Genomic DNA, 25,523 nt, shown 5'->3' on the forward strand with positions numbered 1-25,523 from the left:
ATAAATTTTTTAAAAATCTGTAAAGAAAATCCCAAAACAAACAAACAAATGAGCCATGTCTGTAAATATGTATGGCTTAAGAGCAGTCAGCAATAGCAGGACATACCATACTTTTTATCTCAGCACTTAGGAGGCAGAGGCAGGTGGATCTCCATGAGTTCAGGACCAACCTAGTTTAGAAAGTGAGTTCCAGGCCAGCCAAGTCTACACAGTAAGACCCTGTCTCAAAACTAACAAGAGTGGTGAGCAATGCTACATGCTCTCTTAGTCCCAGTACCCAGGAGGCAGAGGCAGGGGGATCATAGATCTAGTATGAGGCTAGCCAGGCTACATAGTGAGACCCTGTCTTAGGAGAGGGAGAGGGACAAAAGAGAAGAAAGAAAAAAAAAGAGTAATTGCTGAGGAAAATGTCAGTCGAGATGTTAGGGTGTTCAGGTGTGTGGGAGAAAAGTGTGTGCCCTGCCTGCAGTATTGCCGGAAGGCTGGTAGAGCTGCAAGCAGATGCCAGCAGCACAGGGCAGGGCCAGGGGCAGGGGCAGGGCCAGGCTGCTGCAGAACTTGGAGATACGCCAGTAAGCGGGTAATTGAAAAACCTGAAAACTGTTCAGCCCAGAGAAGACATTTATGGAGGGCAACGGGACAGATAGTCGTCCTCAGATAGCTGGGGGACCCTACTCTCGAGACTGAGTCATCTTGAGTGGGAACAGGATTGCATAGTTTGAACATGCTGATGTGGCTGGTGTCTGGGAACCATTGTAGAACAACTTGGCCTCAGAGGGTAGGCATGGACAAAGAGCCCACTCTCTAGACCTCTGTGTGGCAATTTAATTAATGGTAATGGAGACTGCTAGTTAGGTAAAGGCACCTGCTGCCTCGTCTGACCACCTGAGTCACTCCCTGTAACCCACAGGGAGGAGAGAACCAACTCCTGCATGTTGTTCTGTGACCTCCACATACATGACATGACATGCCCACACACATATCTACATGGATATTAAATGTAAAAACAAAACAGTAAAAATGCCCTTGTTCACTTGTGTTAGCACACACTAATGGCTGCCTCATTAGAGAGCACAGACCTAGAGCAGATCCAACATGGTAGAAAGCCCTGTGGACAGTTGTCTCTTATTCACAGATGCTTGCACAGAGAAAGCAGGGCAACATTGGGATTAAGGATTTTGTTTATTTATTTATTTTGAGGCCTAAGCTTAGGTAGCCAAGCCTGGCCACAAACTTGGTATGTACCTGAGGATGACCTTGAACTCAGTGTTTTTTGTCTCCACCACCCAAGTGCTAGGATCACAGGCATGTGTGCTACCATGCTAGACCATGACTCAGGACTGAGCATGTGGGTGACTTCTCTAGTCCTCGATGGCTATGAAGCTGAACACATTTGGAGGGAAGGCTCAGAGACTTGGATAACATGCCTGGAGCAGTCAGTAGCAGACAAGTACATTAGTTGGGCTGGGTTTGAGTCCCCCACCTGTGGCCTTGTAGCTTTGGTCACTCTTCCTCCATGGGAAGCTAGGTTCACAGGAGGAGTTATTTCACAGGTGGGCTTTGAAGATTACAGGGTATAATGTGTGCAGATTGCTTAGCACAGTGCTTGTCTCATGCATGCTAGGTACTCAGTAAATACTGTGTCTTTACCAAGAAGCTCTATACTTTATCAGCATTTGAAAAATTAACCCATGTAGTGGTACTGAAGATGGAATCAGGGCCTTGTGAACAGCAAGTTAGTTACACACTCTACCATTGAGTCGTGTGTCCAGTCCCCATCAAATTCTTGTCCTTGTTTCTAGTCACTATCATCATCATCATCATCATCATCATTATCATCATCATCATTATCATCGTTATTTGAGAGAGGGTTTCAGATAGCCCAGGCTGGCCTTAAACTCTCGATTATCCTGTCTCCAGCTCCCAAGTGCTGGGATTACAGATGTGCACAACATGCTCAGTTCATGTAGTGCTAGGATTGAGCCCAGGACTTTGTATGTGCTAGGCAAGAGTTCTGCCTATTGAACTGCCTCCTCAACCTCCAATTGGTATTATTTATTATTTTAAAAATTATTTCATGCACTAGTGGGTTGTTTCATTGGGTAATAGCCCTGCCATTAAACTCTTACCAGCCTGAGTTCAGTTCTTGGGACCCGCATGGCGGAAGGACAAACCGACTCCTGCAAGTTGTCCACTGATCTCTGCACAAGCCATGGTATACATATGAAGGTCAGGTAGAGACAACTCTTAGGAGTTGGTGCTCTCTTTCTAGTATGGATTCTGGAGATTGAATTTAGGTCATCAGATTTGCATAACAAACACTTTTGTCCACTGGACTATCTCAGTGGACCTCAGCGTTTTATTTCATAAGCCTTTTTTTCCCAGTATTGGCACTGTTTTCCTTGCTGTTGGCATTGTTATTAGGATTACAGTTTATGGTTTTGCCTGCTAGTCTAGACGCTATTGTTATTTTGGTTTCTAAGGTAATAATGCTTAGGGTAATCAGTTTGCAAAAATAAATAGTGTGCGGGAGAGGGCACAGTAAGGAAACTACCAACCTGATGCTTCCAGGATATGGTTACATTTTTATTGTAGATAGGAGAGAACAGCCAGGGACATCTGGAAGAGTCCAGAGCAGAGAGAGCAAAAAGTAGACTCAATATGGCCAGCAGACTGGACATGGTCAGGGCCGGGGAAGCAGGAAAGGGAGAGTGGAGACAGCACAGAGAGAATGAGAGAGTGAGAGGGTGAGTGCAGGGTAGGCGAGATTAGCTGCCTATAAGGAGAGTGAGTGCCGGGGGAAGGGGAAGGGTCAGGACACGAAGTGTGTAACAGGCACTTGTGAGTAGGAAGTGAGGGAGCCTGGAAGCTTTGATAAGCTGATCAGTGCCACAGGTGTGGTCAGTGAGAGCCATATGTCCCTCTGCCAGGGGTAAGGGAAAGGAATCCTTTTGGCAAATGGGAACCAGGTTTACAAGTTCCTGAGGAATGCTGGCTTTTATTTTATAGAAATTCTGTTAACCAGCTTGAGCTCATTTCTGGATATGTGGACTGCCTTTTGGAATTTGGAAAATGGAACAAATAGGTCCAGGTCCAGATGTGGGTCGGTTGTTTCCACACTAAGCTGTGAGTGAAAAAGAAGCTGTGCCACAGCTGTATAGCTTCTCATTTTGTGCAGGACACAGGTGCTCATTAGTGCATGGGGCAATAAGAACCCAAACTAAGGCTGGGCTTGGTGGCACATGCCTTAATCTCAGAGGCAGAGGCCAGCCTGGTCTACACAACGAGTTCCAGGCCAGCCAGGGCTACATAGTGAGACTCTATCTCAAACAAATACATTGAAAAAATACTGGAACTACTTAAAGCTTGATGTATTCTCTCCTGGTTTTCACAAAGCTCTGTGACGAGTTAGTGCCTGAGAATCAGTCATCTAAATTTGCTCACAGGACCAGTGGCTGTGCCTAACACGACCCAGGCGGCAACCACTGTCCTACTCTCTTCTCTGTTTTAGTCCGGGTGTAGCTGCTCCAGAAATACCTTGTCTTTTCCACGCCCTGCCATAGGGAGGTCCTCTGATGTGTCATAGGGCAGGAGTCTTTGACACCTAGCTATAGAGGCAGACAGCAAGGCTCTGCTGCTGGATTTTGAGCTGAAGGATAAACAGACCTGAGCTCTGTGTTGGGAAGGAAGGCCATTAGTGAGGAAGGATGCTGCTTGGTGAGGTGGCCTGTTCTCAGCACAGGGTGACCTGAGCAGAATGGCAGCTGAGGACCTGTACTAAGTTCTGCTGTGGAGATTGACAGCGATTCAATCATAGTCTCTAGGAAACTGAAGAAGGACTTGGGTCATCAGCGTCAATTATCTCTTTCACAGAGAACACCCGTAGGAAGGACACCTAGATAGAGCATCAGTTTTCCTTTTCTACTGTCCTTTCTATGGGCTCTGGGCTGGCTGGTTCATGTCAGCTTGACACAATCTAGAGTCACTTTGGAAGAGGGAACCTCAACTGAGAAAAGACTCAATAGATTGGCCTGTGGGCAAGCTTAAGGGGCGTTTTCCTGATTGGTGATTGATGTGGGATGATGGATGGTGCCACCCCTGGGCTGATGGTCCTGGATGCTGGGCAAGCCAGTAAGCAGCACTCCTCCATGACCTCTCTATCAGTTTCTGCCAGAGTTTCTGCCCTGACTTCCTCAGTAATGGACTGTTACCTGGAAGTGTAAATGAAATAAACTCTTTCCTCCCCAAGTTGCTTTTTAGTCATGGTGTTTTATCACAGCAGTAGAAACCATACCTAAGACAGATTAATTTACCCTTTCTTGGTCACCTTCTCTGTTAATGTTGTCATCCAGAGTTTTAAAATTAACTAGAATATCCTCCATCCAATGTTTACTGATTGCTGCGTAACAAAAAGGCCTCAAATTTGAAGCTTAAAACAACAGTCACCATTTACCTCTCACAGTTTCTATAGTCCAGGATTTGGGGATGGGCTCCCTTAAGCAGATATAGCCAGGATGAGTGATATAGTTCAATAGTAGAGTGCTTGCCTTGTGTACATAAGGCCCTCAGCACTTAAAAAAAAAAAGTTTTTTCAAATGTTACCTAGAGTTGCAGTTTTCTGAAGGCTTGTGCTGGAGTAGAAGCATTCCTTTCCAGTGGCTCATTTACAAGGCAGTGCTGGTGTCGACAGGAGGCCTGTTCCTCTCTGAGTGGACCTCTCCCTGAACTGCTTCTGTCTTAACAACACGGTGACTGTCTTCTCCCAGAGCAGGCCAGCCAGAGGCAGCCTGACAGAAGCTAGCCCTTTAATGGCCTACAATAAAAGTTACTCAGGATCACTTACCCTTGCATAGAAATCAAGAAGTGTGCCATATGTTAAAAGGCAGGGGGGTTGTACAGCACCTTTGGAAGGGATGAGGTAATGACCGAAGCTTAGGAGAGGCTTTGCTCATTCATTCTTCTAGCTAGGAAACACATATTGGACACATCTGTGAGATGGGCCAGGTAGTAAGGGAGCCTTCCCCACCCTCAGGGAGCTTTCGGTGTGGACAGAGTTCTAGCTGTATCGTGGGCATGGCTTCACAGCTGCTCGGTCTCACACAGGGTGTCCCTGAGTGGTCCCCAGGACTGTTGCTGGTCCTCTAGGAGTAGCCAGTGAGGTCTTTTCTTCAGCTGTTGTGACTGACGTTGAGCCGATGATTCTGCTATGACCCCCCCTCCCATTTTCTCCTTTGGGATGTTCTCTGTGGCTGCCAAGTCACCCATGCTGCGGAGGAGGGAACCAAGGCTACGGAGCGGCTCATGACACTTGATCCTTTTTCACCATGTGGACCTGTCTTTCAGATGTAGACCCTTGAGAAACCCATTGACGGTACTGTTTTCTTCTGTTTTGCAGAAGGCCCTGGGTGTTCGACAGTACCATGTAGCCTCTGTCCTGTGCCAACGGGCCAAGGTGGCCATGAGCCACTTTGAGCCCAACGAGTACATCCGCTATGACCTGCTAGAGAAGAACATTAACATTGTCCGCAAACGGTAAGGCTGTGGGGAGTTCCGCGTGCCAGCCGGGAGCTGCTTCCCTCTCAGGAGGCATCAGGAGTGCGGGTGGCAGGATCTAGTATTCAGGAGACAAAGGCCCCGCAGAGGAAAATCTTTGCATTGGAACTTCTGGCCTTTTCCAAGGAATAATAGGAAGAGGCCTAGAAGGCCAGCAACGATGGTGCATGCCTGCAATCCCAGCACTTGAGAGGGGGAGGCAGAAGCATCAGGAGTGCCAGACTGGAAAACAAACTACCTTCGGAGTTCTAAGTCTGTTGAATGGTGGAGCCTGCACTCAGTCCGACTCTAGGGTCCCAGCATTGGTTCTAGTAGTGTTTGTTTGTTTGTTTTCAAGACAGTTTCTCTGTGTAGTTTTGGTGCTTGTCCTGGATCTTGCTCTGTAGACCAGGCTGGCCTCGAACTCATGGAAATCCACCTGGCTCTGCCTCTGGAGTGCTGGGATTAAAGGCGTGAGCCACCACCGCCCGGCGGTTCTAGTATTATTTTTAAAATTACGTTTTATTTATTGTGTGTATGCATGTGTGCATATGCTGGGCATGGTGGTCCACGTCTTCAGTCCTAGTATTTGGGAGGCAGCCAAGGCTACACAGAGAAACCTTGTCTCTGAAAACCAAAACAAAAGACAAAACAGACAAAAAGCGAGGATCCTCTAGGGACTGGTGACATCAAAATGTGGGCAGTGCTGGCCAGATCCCAGCTGTTTCCAAAGTGCAGCCAGAGTGGAGAACCACTGTCCCCACCAATGCAGGACCTTGTCCAAATGCTTGTCTCTGGGAATCAATTTGTTTTTGAGACCCTGACCACTGTCCAGTCGAAGATAATGGATTTTCCTCTCATTTTTGAGACGTGTACTCTGCTCTTCATCATGCTTGGAAGGAGAGCTGGCACAGAAGTGAGCTTCATGATGACTAAGATAAGGTTTCTCTGTATATCCCTGGCTGTCCTAGAACTTGCTTTATAGACCAGGCTGGCCTCAAACTCACAGATCCACTTGTCTCTACCTTCCAAGTGCTGGGATTAAAGGCGTGCACTACCAGCCGGGCAATGGTGGCGCACACCTTTAATCCCAGCACTTGGGAGGCAGAGCCAGACAGATCTCTGAGTTTGAGGCCAGCCTGGTCTATAGAGCGAGATCCAGGACAGGCACCAAAACTACACAGAGAAACCCTGTCTCGAAAAACTGGGGGGAAAAAAAAAGGTGTGCATTGCCATAGCCAATTTACCATACCCAGTTTTCTTGTCATTTAGTTTTTATTATATGCAATGGGCTAAAGCAACAAAAACACCTTTTTTTTTCCTTCCTGGCTTTGAACTCTCTCTTTTTTTAATTTTTAATAAATGTATGTATTTATTTTATATCCCGGCTGAAGTTTCCCCTCCCTCCTCTCCTCCAAGTCCCTCCCCACTACTCCTCTCTCTGTTCCCACCCTCCAATCTACTCCTCCATTTCTGTTTAGGAAAGGGCAGGTCTCTCGTCAGGATCAACAAAACATGGCATATCGAGTTGCAGTAAGACTAAGCACCTCCCCATATATTAAGGCTGGGCAAGGAGACCCAGTTTGAGGAGTAGGGTCCAAAAAGCCAGTAAGAGTCAGAGACAGGCCCTGTTCCCACTTTTAGGAGTCCCACAGGAGGACTAAGCTTTTAAGGCAATGGAAATATTTTAATTTTAACTTTGTCAATAAATTAACAAAACAAAAACTTCCATTGTTTTTTTTTTTTTTCTTTTTTTTTTTTTCCTCTCCAACGCTGCATTAAGCAGAGAAGTTCAGTGACTATCTGCATGTTCCTGGTAATCAGACATGGGTTGTTCAGTTTTCATTGTTGCCATAAACTAGTGACCCTCAGACAGTTGATTTGCCTCAGGAGAATACTCGGCAATGTGCAGAGACATTTTTGATTATCTTTACTTGAGATAGTGAAGGGTTGTTATATAGTGAGTAGGGACTGATAACACCACTAACCATCCCACAGTGCACAGGACAGCCCCATAGCAGAGTCACCTGGCGCCAGGTGTGCAGAGTGCCAGGGGTGAAGAACCGTGACCCAGAGAAAAAGTGGGAAGGGGCTATTCCTAAAACAGTTCTATTCTAAAGAATTGTTTTGTTTTATTTTATTGAGAATTTCAAACATACTTGTTATGTTTTGATCAAACATGAATGTCCAGTGGCTGTGACTGCATCCATAAAACCTGAACAAGATCGAGCTAGTCTAAAGAACTTTAAAGAAGGCTAGAACATTGCCAGGGGACTCTTCCTCCACCCTGTGCCTTTGACAGGAACTAGGTCTCTGCCACCCAGAACAACAAAGGGACAGATAAACATAGACAGAGGACCCAGTTCGCCCTCAATCACAGGGGATGTAATGATGAATGTTTCCTCATTTGTCAGGCTCTGAGTCTTTTTATCACACTGTATTTAGTGTGTGTGTAGGCATCGTGGGTCACACTGAGGTCATCAGGCTTCCAGGCAAGAGCCTACACTTGCTGAGCCATAACCCACCAGCCCAGGGTCGGGTTGTTTTTTGTCTTGTTTTTGAAACTAGCATTTCAGACATTTGCTTTCAAGGCCTTGGTGCTATTTTTCAGCTCCCTTGCACCCAGAAAGAGAAGCTCTGTTCCACACAGTGAGTCATTGCCACCCACCAGCCTGGGCCATGCTGCTGCAAACCGATGGCCAGCCCCTGGACCTCAGGCTCTCACGACACAGACCTAGAGGTCCTTAGAACTGCTGGTTGGGCTGCTGCCTGCACAGCAGGACCTTAGAGAAGAGCACTTAGTTCAAGGGCTTAGGGGACTGAGGTTAGGAGCTGGGCCCAGGCAGGCAGAAGAAACGGAAGGGTCTGCATTGGCTGCATGCTGACGCTGGGCGATGCCAGTGTTGACCACACAGAGTCAGAATGAAGGCACCGGCACAGCGCACCCGCTGGCTCCTTGATTCTAGTTTTGTACTGTAGCTTTGGGGCCTGGGGGACTCATTTTCCTTCTAGTGCCTCAGTTTCCTCATCTGCACTGTGAGTAGAAAATGAGCTAGACACACCAGTTTCTTAAGAAATCCCAAAGTAGAGGCTGGAGAGATGGCTCAGTGCTCTTTTCCAAAGGCCCCAAGTTCAATTCCTGTCACCTAGGTTGGGCAGCTTACAACCAACCACCTGCGACTCCAGCTCTAGGGACTCCAGTGCAGTCATCTGGCTTCTGCAGTTACTTGTTTACACATGTCCACACACACACATATAAACAATACATCTTTTAAAACATCCCAGAATTAAGTACTCAGTGACAGAATGCAGATCCATGGTGGACTGGGAAAGGCATGGTATGTGTGTGGGGTGGTAAGGACTGAGTACAGGGCCTAGCATCTTCTGCTCTACATCTGAGCCACTTACCCTGTATGCAGCTGTCAGTGATTATAGCTCTGTAGAGCTGTTTCTCGAGGGTGTCTTTGTTGGTTTGTTTGAGGAGGAGGATAGGGTCTTGCTCTGCAGCCCTGACCAGCTTGGCATTGGCTATGGAGTTCAGCTTCATCTTGTACTGCTGGTGGATGGCTGTCATGAGTTTGAGGCCAAGCCTCAAAACAAAGGAAATGCTGTAAGTGTAAGCTTGGTCTCCAGTCTGGTCCTGTACTTCGAGATCGGTAGCTGAGGGGCTCCATGGGGAAGCCAGTTTTTTCCTTTGGTCCCTTAGTAGGTTTAGTAACAGCGTCAGCTATAACCCAGAACTTCTGACTCCGGGTGTCATGTCACCCATACCCACAGCCTTTGGGCTCTGGGTGACTCTGATTCTTCCTAGGCAGTCTCAAGTTCATCAGAAGTTTCTAGAATGGTGGGAGGCAGAGTTGGGATATATATGGCTGCTGTGTTGTGTGGGCAGACAGCAAAGTGGCTAGGATGCAATGTGGAGAATTGACTTTGGTCAGTGGGTGGGATGCTCGTGAGGGGGAAGTACTGGAGTCCTGGTAGAGCCTGTGCCTGTTTGAGGGATTGGCTCGACTGCCATATTTGTCTTTGTGTGGAAAGGAGCCATGACCCTCCAAGGGAGTTGAGATCTAGGAAGAGAAGCCTAAGTAAGAGGTGGAGCCGAAAGCCACACGTCTCAGGTGCAAGTGAGTCAGCCTGGCAGGGAAACCTTTGGAAGAGAGAAGCAGGCGTTACACATGCGAGGTGGACATTGTGCACAGTGCTGCCGCACTCGAGTGAAGGCACTGTTGATGGGGTTCCCTGTGTTAGTGTGGCTAGGGACACAGGAGAAAGGTCCCCAAAGTAGGGGATCCCAGACAAGACTCAGGCTCTGAGTTTGAGCTGTTAACATCTCTCTCGAATGTTTATTAAATAACACGAATGTAATTAAGGGCTGGAGACATGGCTCAGTGGTTAAGAGCATTGGCTGACCTGAGTTTAATTCCCAGCAACCACATGGCGGCTCATAACCATCTACAGTGGGATCTGATACCTGATTCTGGCATAAAGTTATGCATGCAGATAGAGCACTCATACATATAAAATGAATTATATCTTTAAAAAAGAATATAATTAACATCAGATAAGGATGTGTATGTTGATAACTGCTGGATAAAAAAGTAGTGTAGTAGAAAAGCAAATATTCTTTGAAAAAACTAGACCTGTTATCTTCTATGATGTTTATTTTGATTTTTTTGAAGCAGGACTTCATGTAACTGTGGCCTTTAGCATGGCCTTTAGCTTGGTACATAGCCAAGGATGCTATTGATGTGACTCCTTAGCCCCACCTCCCAAGTGCTGGGATTGCAGGCATGCACCACACCTGGCCTATCTCCTGGGATGCTGACATTCACTTGTTCTCCAAGTAAATTTCAAATCACCACAGTAAATGCCAGGCACTTCCCTATGTCCTAGAAATGCCACAGGGAGCAGCACTGATTGGATCCTGCCCAAGTGGATCTTGCACTCGGGCACACAGATTCTCCTATGCCTGCTCACTGCCATAAGCATGGCGAGGGAGAAGCGGTGGCAGTTGAGTCGCAGAGCTGCCACCAGGCTGCCTTCCTTCTGCCCACAGATTGAACCGGCCTCTGACGCTCTCAGAGAAGATTGTGTACGGACACCTGGATGACCCAGCCAACCAGGAGATCGAGCGAGGAAAGACATACCTGCGTCTACGGCCTGACCGGGTGGCCATGCAGGATGCCACAGCCCAGATGGCCATGCTACAGTTCATCAGCAGTGGGCTGCCCAAGGTGGCTGTGCCGTCAACCATCCACTGTGACCATCTGATTGAGGCCCAGGTTGGGGGTGAGAAAGACCTGCGCCGGGCCAAGGTGAGCCCCAGGTGGTGGCAGGGCTGGTGGCACGGGGAAGGGAGGGAGAGCCCATGCTGCAGTCTGCTGGGCACTGCCGAGTTCTCATGAGCTGCTCGACTCAGTCTGTTTTCATGGCACTGAGGACCCCAGGATGGAACCCAGAGCCTCCTGTATGACAGGCAAATGCTCCACCACTGAGCCATTCCCCAGCCCCAAGGTTTAGCATTTTTGTTTGTTTTTGTTTTTCCAGACAGAGTTTCTCTGTGTAGCCCTGGCTGTCCTGGAACTCACTCTGTACTGGTCAGGCTAGCCTTGAACTCACAGAGATCCGCCTGGCTCTGCCTCCCACCACCTGGCTGGGTTTAGCATATTTTTCAGGCTTGCTTTTAATTCTTCCGAACACTAGAAATGAAATCTGGTGTTGTGGAGATGTTAGGAAATAACAGCTGTCCTTGGTCTGAGCACAGAAAACATTCTCCGCTGTTAGAAAGTGCTGCTGCAGGGCAGGGAGATGGCTCCAGGCTAAAGAAGGCACATACTCTTCTTCAGAGGACCCACATCGGCAGCAGCAGCTCACCACCACCTGCAACTCCAGCCCCACGGCCATCCGATACTTCTGGCCTCCGTTGGCACCTACATTAAAGTGTGTACACACACACACACACACACACACACACACACACACACACACACACACACACACACACACACTTTTATAATAATAAATAAATAAGCAGGGCAGTGGTGGCACACATCTTTAATCCCAGCACTTGGGAGGCAGCGGCAGGTGGATCTTTGAGTTCCAGAACAGCCTGGTTTACAGAGTGAGTTCCAGGACTGCTAGGGCTACATAGAAAAACCCTGTCTCAGAGAGAGAGAGAGAGAGACAGAGAGAGACAGAGAGAGACAGAGAGAGACAGAGAGAGAAAGTGCTGTAGAGCCAGATGTGCTGGTACATGAAACTGGTGCCTGGAGTCAGGGTTCTTTCTGTTCCAGCCGCCCATCTTCCCGTGTCTGTATCCATGTCACATGTGCCCTCTCTCCTGCTTTCTTCTGGCCTCTGAGGATGAGCCGGGGAGAAGGATGGCGGTCCCTGTGTGTGGCCGCACCATGAATTGACTCTCACAGCTGCAGGGGTGTTAGGTAGACTGCTCTCGTTCTCACTCCAGAGCTCTCACACTGACAGCCTTCTTCCAGGCAATGCATTTCTTTTGTGAGTTTTGCACAAAACTCACAATGGCTGTGTACCACTGAAACTGCCACTCAGAGCTAAATTTCCCATCTTGTTGTGAAATTAACCCATGCTCCTTCCCCCAAGCCTCCGAGCTTACGGTACCTTCCTGTGTGCTATTCCTAGATCCGGCCGTGTCCCTCCCAGCCCTAGGCTCGCCTGCTCCCTGCCGCTGGCAGTGGGAGTGAGTACTCTCTGGGAGGACACTGGCAAGAGGTGAATGCTGGCAGGCCTAAGGCCCAGCAGGCTCAGAGCAGAGCATGTGATTGAAAGTGCTCCAGCTAAAAAACAAAGTACTCCAGCTACTGGGGTCAGCCTGGCTCCTAGAGCCTCTCAGACTCTTGGGAAATACTGAGGGGCAGCCATCCTTCCCATTCTAGGCTTTTGTCACTGTTACCACCCATGGTGTCCCAGGGTACAGTGGCACTTTCCACTCGGCTGAAATCATGTCCTGTCTACAGACTAGCAACTTCCACATCAGCTGCTGAGGGGTGATCATGTTACATGTCTGCAGGGCCAGGGGCCGCAGAGACCAGGGACCCTGAAACAACTCTCACAGCAGGGCCACCATTTGTGGTAGAGATGTGGTTCACAGAACCACAGATTTCAGCTCTCATCCCTTCTTGTGTTCAACAAATGTTTATTTATTGAACATTCATTACATGTTAGGTGCAATAGCAGGAACTGTTAAGTGGGAACTAGATTAGCAGGAGCCTGTCCCTCACAGATCTGTATGGAGTTCTGTATGGAGAACAGTTTCCAAAACCAAGTCATTGCAACGGGAAGGGACAGTATAGGCTTTGTTATAAGAAAAGGTCTGATTGCGATTTGGGAAAGGGGTGGGAGCAGATCCTTTGGAGATGGGACTGTAAATTGACACCTAAACAGGTAACTGGAGGAAGAAATTCAAGAGGGATTAGCAAAGGCCAGGGGTAGTGGAGCATGCCTGTAATTCTAGCACTTGGGAGGTGGAGACATGGATCAGGAGTTCAAGATCATCCCCAGCTGTACAGTAAGTTTGAGGCCAACTTGGGCTTTGTGAACCCTTGACCCTCTCTCACACCACCCTCCTTCCTAAATAAATAAATTAAATAGATAAATGAGGGAGTAAATATACAAAGGGCCTAAGACAGGAAGAAACTGGAAATGTATACGAATGAAGAGGAGACTCCAGCCTGAGCCCTGTGGGAAGACAGAATGGGATGAGGCAGGCAGGGCTTGATCGCTGTGGGAAAGGCTGTTTCTACCATCCTAGAGTCATGGGAAGACTGTTTTCTGCTGCCCTGACGGGCCATTACAGACGAGGGAAATTATATACCATAGAAGTTCATTCGGCTCCATTCTGAAGGATGGAAAGTCTCTGCTGTCATGGGGTAGATGGGCGAGCAAACGTGGGTGGAGAGGGAAACATGAGGCAGGACTTACTCCCTTTATCAGGAACGCAGTCCACAGTAACAGCGTCAGTGCATTCTCGAGGGCAGAGACTCTTACAGGTCCTACTTAACACTGCCTTGGCTCACTTTCAACCTGAGTGTTGGAGAAACATGCAGATTGAGAAGGGAGGAATATGGTCAGTTCTGCATGTGTTTATACTCTCTGGCCCAGAGACGGGGTGATCTATCGAGAGTCACACAGCCAGAGAAGGTTCCAGGCTGTTTCAGCATCACTTTTGAGACATCCACCCTCCCACAAACATACAAATGTATCTACCCTTCTGCCCTGGGTCCCAGTTTCGCAAGTGACTGGTTTGTAAAAGACAAGGCCAGTGTATTAATTATTAACTAGAAAGGATTGCTCTGGTAACACAACTTGTCTGCCATTCTTTTCCTTGGAGACCAAGTGGACTCTCAAAAGGACACACTGGCAGGAGTTTAAATGAAGTGTTTTTCAGGGTGTTTATGAAGTGTGAGACCTGTTCCTCCTTTTCAGCACTGGAATCTACCACAGCGCTATCCCTTTTGTTGCTGGTCAGTTTCACATGTCCGTGGCCATGCCTTATCAGATAAAGTTTGCCCTCAGAGCTGTGCTGTGAGGCTTCCCTGCCTCCAGGAAACTGCCTTCAAATGATAGGCTAAATGGGAACAGTGGGTCCCATCCTTTCAGATCAATGGCCCACCCAGTTAGCAGCCTTTTACCTGGGACCTGTCAAACGTGTTACCAAGTACTGTGCACTTACTATGTGCTGGCACTGGCTAGGTGCTCACAAGTGGAGTCTTATACCCTTTTCAGAGGCAACAGCCTTGGATTCTGTCAGGATTCTCCAGGTCTGTGCTTGGACAGGCCTCACCTGAGTCTCTGGTTTTCCACCTCTAAAATGGATTTGACAGCAGTCTTGTCCACTTCCTAACTGAGTTGTGGGGCTGTTTAGCTTGATATTAATTTGCATTCAGTAAGTGGTAGCTGAGATTCCAGACAGGTACCCACAACTCAGTGGAGAAGCAAAACCAGGATATGTTCACTTGGTCCCTTGCTTCCTTTAGATAGACCCCTCACTCTGTGTCCACCCTACTAGACAGATGCATACATGGCACCCCCTTCGCTGTTGGCCCTGGCTAGGGAATTGAGTGCCAGAGGGGCCTTTGTCAAGTATCCTGCCCTGTTCCTTCTACAAAGAGACTGAAGCACAGGACAGGGATGTGTTCCCAGACTGTCCCCCTGGCCAGGTGTCATGGAGATGAAGCTGTCTCTGCGCCCTGTCTCTCTCCCTGGGCCTGCCCGCTGAAACTGCAGGCCAGCAGCCAAGCCCTCCGGAGTTCTTTCTGGAAGCCCTCTGAGAGAAGACTTGTATTCACGATGCCACTGTGTCAGCACTGCGGGGGAGGGAGTATGTTGTGTGAGGTCATCCCAGGTCAAACTAATGCTCTGGTTATTGATTTAATAGGACATAAACCAGGAAGTGTACAATTTCCTGGCAACTGCAGGTGCCAAGTATGGCGTGGGCTTCTGGAGACCTGGATCTGGAATCATTCACCAGGTAATACATGGCTTAGCCTATCTTTGCAAGGGCCCCAAGGCCAGGTTTCACTCTGGTAACGAGACAGCATGTTCCAGGCCTGCTGGGGACTTGAGGCTTGGGAGAGATAAACAGAAGTGCTGGGGCCATATCACCCTGAGTACTGGGATTATAGGCTTGTAACTATAGTTTACAGAACTATAAATGCTTGAAAGCGTGCTTAGAGGAGGGGTAGAAGTTAGGTATGTTGGTTCATACCTGTAGTTCAAGTACTGCTCTTTCTATGGAGTTGGCGAACCCCAGATGTGCTTTTGAGATACATCCTCTAATACACTGTTTGTGTGTCTATTGTTTTTCTCATTAAGTGTTAAGTCCAGTTGTGTGGGTAGCTGATCCAGGGGGTGTGAAGCCCTATCCTGACTTCACAGGCCCCAGGTGTTCACATGGTGCGTAGACATACATGCGAACAAAACATTCATACACATAAGTACATCTGAAAGAATTTTTTAAAATAATTACAATTATTTGTCGTGCTGGGGTGTAGAATCTAAGGCCCTATAAATGCAAGGCAAGTACTATACCAATTGAGCTCTTTCCCATGATCAATTTAAAAATAATGAAGATAGTAACTTATTAATACTTACCACAACCTTGTGAAGTAATGAGTTTTACTGTAACATACTTTACAAAGGAGGAAAGCGAGGCGGAGAGATTAATATCCTCACCTAGGGACAGCCTCCCGGCTAATTGTGCAGCAGGGATCTGGCCCTGAGGGAGAGCTCTGCTCCGCCATGGTGTTCTGCAGCCTGTGTCAACAGGGAGACCTGCTTGGTCCCTTTTGCCAGTTGACTCTGCAGGATGGAAGTACTGATGTCATAGGCTGTGTTAGCAGGTGCTTTTCCAGAGTCCTCTAAGAATGGGCTTGAATTTGGCAAACATTTTTCCACAAAGTCAGTATGGTAGGCACACCTCTAATCCTAGCACTCAGGAGGCTGAAGCAAGAGGTTGTTGTGAGTTTGAGGCCAACCTGGGCTATAAAGCTGAGTTCTAAAGAGCCTGAGCTACAATGTGAGACCCTTCCTCAGAATGAATGAGTGAATGAATGTTGGCCAGGCAGGGTGGTATATACCTTTAATCTCAATATTGGAAGAGGCAGAGGCCGGTAGATCTTTGTGAGTTCTGGACTACCTATTGAGGCCTTGTTTCAAAAAACAAAACAAAAATGTGTGTGTGTGTGTGTGTGTGTGTGTGTGTGTGTGTGTGTGTGTGTGTGTGTACACTGCTTTCCTTCTGTCAGAGGGGGCTGCTGAGGACTAGCCTAGTGTATGTTCATTAACTACCCATCCTCTGCATTTCCAAGGTGACTCTTCTCCCTGCCTCCATCCTAGGCCTTGCTACCTGCTCCTTGCAGAGGAGCTGAGTCAACCTGTCATCTGACCCTGCTTGGGCCCCTGGCTCTGCCCAACTTTGAAACCAGAGCCAAGAATGGATTACTGCATTGCCCTTTAGGACAGGGCTGCTAGGGTGGCAGGGCTGCCATGTCACACGGCCTGCAAGGACCAGAGTCTTTCTCTGCAATAGGGCATGAAGGCATATGGACCTACTTTCAGTTGGCCTTTTGTTATGGAGGGCACCCCAATCCAGGTATCCCTATTCCATTTTAGCTCAAAGGCCTAGGCCTTTTTGGCAGCTCTTAAGCCAAAGTTTGGGGCTGTGAGTGGTGGATGCTCATACCTGCCTTTGGTCCCTACTAAGCATTCAGCATGATTCTTAAAGCATAACATTTCTAGGAACCATGTGTTTCATTCTCTGATCTGTTGCTGTGAAGAAACAATCCTGACCAAGGCAATTATTATAAGAGAAAACACTTAACTATAGATGGAAGTTTCTGTCCCGCCTGGTCCCGCAGCTGTTCAGTTCCAAATAAAAACACAGAGGCTTTATTAATTATAAACTGGGGTTGGGGATTTAGCTCAGTGGTAGAGCGCTTGCCTAGCAAGCCCAAGGCCCTGGGTTCGATCCTCAGCTCAAAAAAAAAAAAATTATAAACTGTTTGGCCTATTGCTCAGGCTTATAACTAACTAGCTCTTATGCATAAATTAACCCCTCGAGAGGCTGAGTGTCTCGCCCAAGGCCTCATGGAAACAGGAGGTGGTAGGCCACACACCCAGGCACAGAGTGGGCTGGACACCTACCTTCCCATGAGTCTGGCCCCTTGGAGGGTCCTGGACAGTGGGTAGGACTGATGTGCCTCTTCTTTCTCACCCAGTGTTCTAGAGAGCACTTATCCCCTGGCCTTCACAGCTAGGAAGAGCTTTGGATGAAGCAGCCCTGGCAAACAGGGCAGGTGATGAGCAAGATGTTGGGTTATCAGAGCTACCTCCAGGGTACAGAGGCTTGGGAGGCGGATTCTCAGACATTGAAGAAACTCGCTACATCTCGATACTTACTTAAATGCCCTGTGGGAACTGAAGCCTGTTCCTGACAGAACTGTCTACCCTGATGAGAAGCCTGGGAGGTGTACCACCCGCCCTGGACAGTTGACTACTCGAGGCTGAGAGTCTGTTGGGAGCTTTCTTCATCACACTCGTCCCAGGCCCATCAAAGGACACTTAGGTGCCAGTTTGTGTGGTTCTCAGCACGCCCCGAAGTTAAGATGACCTGAGTGGTTTATTACTATAAATGAAGAGACTGAGGCACAGGGAGGCATTTGCAGCCCAAGTCACACAGAAGCTGTTCATGAGCCCAGGCCGCCTGGCCATATAGCTTATTAAATGAGGCTGTCCCCTACCCCATACTTCAAGAATGCCTGGGCGTGGCCGGGTGGTCTGGTGTCAGTGAGGACAGCTCTGTAGATCCTTTTTTGTGTCCCATTTCCATTCTGGGCTAAAGACTTTTAAGCTTAATATCTTTGATTATTTTTCAGATCATTCTAGAAAACTATGCATACCCGGGAGTTCTTCTGATCGGCACTGACTCCCACACCCCCAATGGTGGTGGCCTGGGAGGCATCTGCATTGGAGTAGGGGGTGCTGATGCCGTGGATGTCATGGCTGGGATCCCCTGGGAGCTGAAGTGTCCCAAGGTGAGGGCTAGGGAAGGATTGCTCTGGCCTGGCTAGAAGGGAGGCTGTTGGGGTGCATGGGGGACTGTGGGTCCCAGATGGCTGAGCCAGGCTAGATTCTCTTTTGTGAGGAGTGGGACCACAAGCCCCGTTCCTTGACTGCTGACTGGAACGTAGTATGTGGTGCAGAGGGCCTGTAACTGCCTTGCCCACTGTTTCAGGTGATCGGTGTGAAGCTGACAGGCTCCCTCTCTGGTTGGTCCTCGCCCAAAGACGTGATCCTGAAAGTGGCCGGCATCCTGACGGTGAAAGGCGGCACGGGTGCTATTGTGGAATACCACGGGCCTGGTGTCGACTCCATCTCCTGCACTGGTGAGGAGGACAGCCTCACACGCTGTCCCTAACTCTGGGCTGGGTCATGTGCCTGGAACAGAAGCTCAAGTGGCCTTCCCTTGAGGCTGTCCAGGCAGTGTGTGGACTGAGAATAGACATGTAGGCAGTCAGGCTAGGGGCCGCCTGCTGCTCTGACAGAACAACTGACAACCACTGTGAAGAGACAGGAACTCCCTTGTGGCTACTCTGAGTTGGGACCCACATCAGCCTTAGCTTCTGCTGCTGGGTCCTGGCCAAGAATGATGCAGGACTGTCTTGGATGACCCATAAAAGTCGCAGAGACCCTGTAGTAGCCTGTGGAATTATTATACCCCTTAGTTAACAAGAGCTCACCCAGCTGTGACGTTGCTGACAGGCCCTGACAGAAGCCAGGATATCTCTGAGCCACACCAGTGGACAAGATGCTCTCTGGTCCAGACAGTGGTGCTATTCCATTCTTTGTTGCTCTAGCTGGCTTTCAACTCCCTGATCTCAAGCAGCCTTATGTCTGTGCCGCCCAAGTAGCTAGGACTACAGGTATATGCTCTGAACCTGATTTATTCCATTCTTATGCTTAAACTTAGAAAAATATTTATGTAGCATCATGGTGTAGCTTCCCAGAAGGCAAACAGACCTAGACCTAAGTCCATCCAGTACTGGTATTTATTTGTTTATGATGATCTTGAACCATTCTAAGCAAGGTAGACACAGTAGCTTCTAGGCAGTGGCTGGCCATGTCCAGCTTCAGTACAATGGCTATGTGCTCTGCTGAGCAGAAGCCAGACTCTCAGCTCGAGTTCTGCTGGTGAAGGCTGAAGTCTGTTCACTGGCCATGGGCTTTGAGGGTGAGTGCCTATTGCCACTAGGTGGCCTTATAGGCCAGGAAGGAAGCGATGCAGCTCACTATATAAAGAGCTTTGTGCCCACCTTGCAGGTACTGGAGCTCACACCTAGCTGCGCAGCATCCTCATGCTTTGGGCTCTGTTTCTCCACAGGCATGGCAACAATCTGCAACATGGGTGCAGAAATTGGGGCCACCACATCAGTGTTCCCGTACAACCACAGGATGAAGAAGTACCTGAGCAAGACAGGCCGAGCAGGTGAGCTCATGGGGTGGAGGGGTGTGAGCACGCGGCCATGTTGTACTCTTCTCCTGAGGGTATGAGTCCTTAGCCTGGGGTCCCTAGGCTGGCTGCAGATAGATGACAAACTAGGTGTGTGTGACTGCTTCTGATACGGCGTCTGCACTTCTCTTCAGCCTCTGGAGGGTCTGGCCTCCAAATTAAATATCCATGTGAGATTATCCATGTGGGTTTCACAGGAAAAGGGTTGCATTCTGGTCCTTTGTGGCCTAGTCACTGATTCCCCTACAGGAAGCTCTGGAAGCAACATGGGTCTCTTCTGTAGAACTGTTCCCTGACTGAGGGAGCTTCCCAGCTTCCCACAGCACCTTTCCTGACCTAGTTTGATTTCTTTGAAGCTCAAAGAAGGGAATAAAAGGGCTGGAACCTGGAAAGGGAGGGGAATGTGGGTGAATGGGTAGAAACTACAGGTTAGGGGCTCTGGGAAGCTGGGAGCCCTGAGTTCTACCTGGAGTACCCTTCACTCCTTTCTCCATCTAATGACTTCTTTTTTTAAAAAATATTTCATTTTATTTTTATATGCATTGATGTTTTTGCCATGGATGTCAGGTCCCCTGGAACTGGGAGTCACAGACAGTTGTGAGCTGCCATGTGGGTGCTAGGAATTGAACCTAGGTCCTCTGGAAGAGTAGTTGGTGCTCTTAACCCCTGATCCATCTCTTCAGTCCCCTAATGACTTCTTAAAATTTCTGTTCCTCGGGGCTGGTGAGATAGCTCAGTGGTTAAAAGCACTGGCTGAGGGGCTGGAGACATGGCTCAGAGGTTAAGAGCACTGTCTGCTCTTCCAGAGGACCTGAGTTCAATTCCCAACAACCACATGGTGGCTCACAACCATCTGTAATGAGATCTGATGCCCTCTTCTGGCATACGGCAAACTTGCAGAAAGAGCACTGTTTACATAATAAAATAAAATAAAATAAATCATAAAAAAAAAAAAAGCACTGGCTGCTCTTCCAGAGGACCCGGGTTCAAGTCCCAGCACCCACATGGCAGCTCACAACTGTCTATAACTCCAGTTTCAGGAAACCCAAAACTTCCCATGGCAAAACTAATACACATAGATTTAAAAACAAACAAAACAGAAGAAAAAATTTAAAAATTCTGCTCCTCACGGGTGGGTGGTGGCGCACGCCTTTAATCCCAGAACTCAAGAGGCAGAGAGAGGCAGGTGGATCTCTGAGTTTGAGGACAGCCAAGTGAGTGAGTTCCAGGACAGCCAAGGCTACACAGAGGAACCCTCTCAGAGGGAAAATGAAATCTGCTCCTCACACACTGTGAGGTGGAGTGTGCTTAACTCCAGCACCCCGTTTCCTCATCTTGGCTTCACTGACAGCCTCTGCAGGAGGCTGAGTTCCTGATGGGCAGGGACAGCGTCCGTGCTGTTGGATTTGCCCCTCTGTTGCCTTAGTTACTGCCTGGAACCTGCTGCTTGGTAAGCGGCAGGTGTCTGGCCCGGGTGTACAGATAAACATGTCTCAAAACCAATTTCTGTTTCATTTTCCTCCCTTGTTGATTCCAGACATTGCCAGTCTAGCTGAAGAATTCAAGGATCACTTAGTGCCTGACCCCGGCTGCCAGTATGACCAACTGATTGAAATTAACCTCAATGAGGTGAGGGAGGGAATACGGTTTGGGGGATTTCTGAGGGTGGGACTTTTCATTTTGGGCACTGGGCATGAGGGGGTGGGTCCTACCAGTACACCCACAGGGGAGTTGGCCCTTGATTCCTAGGGCCTAAAACCGGCAGCAGTGGGGAGGAGACAGGAGGAGACAGCCATGGGGAAAGCAAGTCTGATGTAAGTGTCCATTTGCCACCCCCAAGGTTAGTGGAAGCCAGGAACCGGCCTGGGGGCTCGCTTTGCTTGGAGTTCATAGGGCACATTGCAGTGAGTTGGCATCCGGAGGCCTGCAGAGCAGGTGTGCAGAGCCAGGAAAGGCCTCTAGAGCAACAGAAGCCAGGCTGTGTGAAGCCCAGTGCCAGCCTTGGTTCTGTGGCCCTGTGCAAGCTGATCTGCCTCTGTAGGCCTCAGTTCACCAAGTGGGACCCCGAGGTGGCTGTGAGCTAGTAACAGTCTGGTGTACTGAGGGCTTGTGCCAGTCACTCTGCTGTGCGCATCCCATTGGTTAGCCCTGCCACAGGGTCTGTCTGTCAGAAGGTTCCAGTAGGAACGTTTTTGATCCATCCTGACCCCTGGTGGTAGTCCAGTTGAACCCAGAGCTCTCCACTTGTAGACAAGCATGGCCCACAGGTCCGTGTCCCCCGCCCTCTTCTCTCTATTGTAAGACAAGGACTCACTAAGTTCCTCGCGCTCTCCTGGAACTAACTTTGGAACCCAGGCTGGCTTTAAACTTGCAGTCCTCCTGCCTCAGCCTCTCAAGTAGCTCGAGTACAGGCCTCACCACCAGGCCCAGCTCCTCCAAAGACAGTGTAGTTTGGGAGGTTAGGCTTGTGAGGCAGACGGCCCTGATTGTTTCTGTACCTCTCCCATCTACTTGTGACCTGGGGTGAGGCACATCACTCTGACCTTCAGTTCCTGTGTGTACTGTGTGGAGATAAGCACAGCCTGATGGCGTTGGGGAATTCCAGGTGCTCTTTGCGACCTGTCTCCTATGACACAGTTGAGCCTTTCCTTCTGTGGAAATGTGGGGATCTGTGAAGCAAGTCCATCCTCACTGATGCTTTCTGCCTCTCTGCTCTGTGCCATCTTTTCAGCTGAAGCCGCACATCAATGGACCCTTCACCCCCGACTTGGCTCACCCCGTAGCAGAAGTGGGCACTGTGGCAGAGAAGGAAGGCTGGCCTCTGGACATCAGAGTGGGTGAGTGTCTTCCACCGTCTCAGGTTAATAGGTTCTGGGCCAGCAGCTCTGCCCAGGGCTGTGGACAGCCACCTTATGGTGCTTCCTGAGACAGGCCCTTTCTGAGGTAGGTATGAATATTCAAATATTGCCTCTCCTTGGTATAGAAAGACTACTATTTATTGTAGTGTAGTGAATATTCACAAAAAGAGTCTTAAAATACCTCTAACTCCAACTCTTAACCGGAAAAGTGTTCTTTGGGAATGTTCCTGTGTTGTTGTGTATATGAACACACACATCTTTTTATAAATGTACTTCTGTACGAACACAAGTCCTAGCAGTCATGCTGAGCAGTCATGCTGCCGTGGACACGCTTCCCATGTGCAGATGCACTGGCATGCTGCTGTCACCTGGCACAGCCTGGCTGTCCAGAGCCTGGGTCCTGCACTCACAAGGCCTTGGTTTGAATCCTGGCTCTGCTGCTTAATAGCTTGTGCTCTCAGCAAGCTGCTTCCAAACACAAACCAGAGAGGAAACCAGCTCACTGTTCGTCAGAGGATGCGTCAGAAGGCCTCAGTGGAGAAGAGGGAGTGCTTGGAGTCGCCAGAGCCAGCACAGCTCACTGTTACACTTGGCTTCCAGATAACAATGCATCATTTCCAGTATAAGTGTGCCTATGCTACCTGCTAACCACGTCTTCACTTAGGAGGAGAAGCCTGAGGAAGCAAGCCTGGCTCCCTTGAGTTTGCCCTCTATAGCGTCCAGCATTGAACAATAGTACAGAGAATGCTCACCCTTACACGCTTGAAGTAAATTATATTTAAAAAGATAGTTTAATAATTAAAAAATAAACTGCTGGCTAGGCATGGTGGTACCTGCCTTTTTTTTTTTTTTTTTTTTTTTTTTTTTTTTTTGGTTTTTCGAGACAGGGTTTCTCTGCGTAGCTTTGCGCCTTTCCTGGAGCTCACTTGGTAGCCCAGGCTGGCCTCGAACTCACAGAGATCCGCCTGGCTCTGCCTCCCGAGTGCTGGGATTAAAGGCGTGCGCCACCACCGCCCGGCGGTACCTGCTTTTAATCCCAGCACCAAGAGGCTGGGCAAGTGAATTTCTATGAGTTCAAGACCAGCCAAGGCTACATAATGAGACCCTGTTTTCCAAAAAAGAAAAAAAAAATGGCTGTATTGATAGGAGAAACTTGATATCGATAGATAGAATCCTGTCATTCATACTACTGATTTTGTTGTTTATTTGTTTTTGTTTGTTTGTTTTTCATGACAGGGTTTCTTTGAGTAGCCTTGGCTGCCCTAGAACTCGATCTGTAGCTCTCTACTGAACTTTTTCATAATACGCTTTTTATTTTTTTGGGACGGGCTCCCTATGTAGCCCTGGCTATCCTAGAACTGTCTATATAGACAGAGCATAGTGGCTTTAAACTCACAGAGATCCTCCTGCCTCTGCCTTCTGAGTGCTGAGATTCAAGGAGTGCCCTACTATGACCAGTTTAACAAAAACTTTTTAAGATCTTTTGTTGCTGAACAAGCAGAAAGCAGAGCAGGCTGTGAGGCACACCTTTAATCCCAGCATGGGTGAGTGGGTGGGGAGCTCAGTTTGAGGCCAGCCTGGTCTGCAGAGTGAGTTCCAGGACAGCCAGGGCTACATGGAGAAACCGTGTCTCAAAAAAAAAGAAAGAGAGAGAGAGAGAGAGAGAGAGAGAGAGAGAGGGAGGGAGGGAGGGAGGAAGGAAGGAAGGAAGGAAGGAAAGAATAAACAAAACAAAAATGAAAGCAAGCAGAAAACAGAAAATCCTAGATAGTATATAAGAAAAATTAGCCTGTCAGCTTCCATTAGCAGTAATCATTATGAATGTGTTAGTATGAACCCTAACATGGGGCACAGCATGCATGCTTATGACCCTAGCACTCAGGAGCGTGAGGCAAGAGGATCAGGTGTTCAAGCTCAACCTGTGCTACGTAAACCCTGCCTCAAAAAAATAAAACTTTTTGGGTTTTGTGTTGTTTTGGTTTAGTTTTTGTTGTTTGGAGTTAGGGTTTCTCTGTGTAGCCCTGGCTGGCCTGGAACTCAGAATTGCCCTGCATTTGTCTCCCTAGTGCTGGGATTAAAGGTCTGCACCACCACCACCACCACCACCACCACCACCACCACCACCACCACCCAGCACCACCACCACCACCACCACCACCCAGCACCCTTTTGGGTTTTATGTGTACTTACACTTGTGTATAAAATTGGTGTGAAAGTGGATTTGCTATGACCTGTGTTCAGTGTCCTGGTTAGTGAATGTTAATGACTGGGTCATGAGTAGCTTTCTTTATTGTTCATACTTAGGTTGCTCCCAGCATGTCTATAGAAGTAATCTCTGTGCCAAATCAGTGGGTGAACTCTGTCCAGGTCAGATGGAGACCTGGTCATAATCTCCTGACTTTTGACTTTACCACCCACAATATACCAGGTTTGATTGGCAGCTGCACCAATTCAAGCTATGAGGACATGGGACGGTCGGCAGCTGTGGCCAAGCAGGCCCTGGCCCATGGACTCAAGTGCAAGTCCCAGTTCACCATCACACCCGGCTCTGAGCAGATCCGAGCCACCATTGAGCGGGATGGTTATGTGAGTGTCCGCCTGTGCCTGCCCTTTGCTTCCCACCATGCCTGCTGATGCGTGCTCAGGACAGGACAAGCCACGGCCTGTTGGGCTAAGGCAATGTGGGCACAGCTTTTCCTCCCCCAGGCTGCTGCCTTACCCATTGCCATCCCCACTGGGCCTGGCCCTGACAGGTTCTTGTCCTCTTTGTCCTCTGCAGGCACAGATCCTGAGGGATGTGGGTGGCGTTGTTTTGGCCAATGCCTGTGGCCCTTGCATCGGCCAGTGGGACAGGTAAGCAGAGCATCCCTGAGAGGTCCGGTCCGACTCTGCCTCCTTGGGTTTAGAGTGCTGACCGGAAGAAATAGTGGAAAGAAGATTCCAGCCTAAGGCCTCTGGTTCCAGGGAATACACATTAGAAGTCCGTGTCAGACCTGGCTGGGCACCCAGATTAGAAAGCCCGGCTGAAGCACTGAGTGGCCAGAGGTGGCAGCCCTGGCTGGCAGAGGCTGACAAGGTTCATCCTAGCAGGC

At 48.8% G+C, this 25,523-nt stretch overlaps 1 protein-coding gene across 1 annotated transcript in view; it reads left to right on the forward strand.

The window, feature by feature from the left end:
- Aco2 (aconitase 2) overlaps positions 1 to 25,523 on the forward strand; it is a 43,234-nt gene that overhangs the window by 10,103 nt on the left and 7,608 nt on the right. The window contains exons 2-11 of the mRNA XM_006980193.4: positions 5,396 to 5,532; positions 10,589 to 10,847; positions 14,942 to 15,034; positions 17,940 to 18,098; positions 18,299 to 18,449; positions 19,445 to 19,549; positions 21,111 to 21,202; positions 22,305 to 22,410; positions 24,860 to 25,017; positions 25,211 to 25,284. Coding sequence (XP_006980255.1) covers positions 5,396 to 5,532; positions 10,589 to 10,847; positions 14,942 to 15,034; positions 17,940 to 18,098; positions 18,299 to 18,449; positions 19,445 to 19,549; positions 21,111 to 21,202; positions 22,305 to 22,410; positions 24,860 to 25,017; positions 25,211 to 25,284 — 1,334 coding nt within the window. The remainder of the gene's footprint in view (positions 1 to 5,395; positions 5,533 to 10,588; positions 10,848 to 14,941; positions 15,035 to 17,939; positions 18,099 to 18,298; positions 18,450 to 19,444; positions 19,550 to 21,110; positions 21,203 to 22,304; positions 22,411 to 24,859; positions 25,018 to 25,210; positions 25,285 to 25,523) is intronic.

Source organism: Peromyscus maniculatus, chromosome 20, assembly GCF_049852395.1.
Source record: "Peromyscus maniculatus bairdii isolate BWxNUB_F1_BW_parent chromosome 20, HU_Pman_BW_mat_3.1, whole genome shotgun sequence".
Lineage (NCBI taxonomy): Eukaryota > Metazoa > Chordata > Mammalia > Rodentia > Cricetidae > Peromyscus > Peromyscus maniculatus.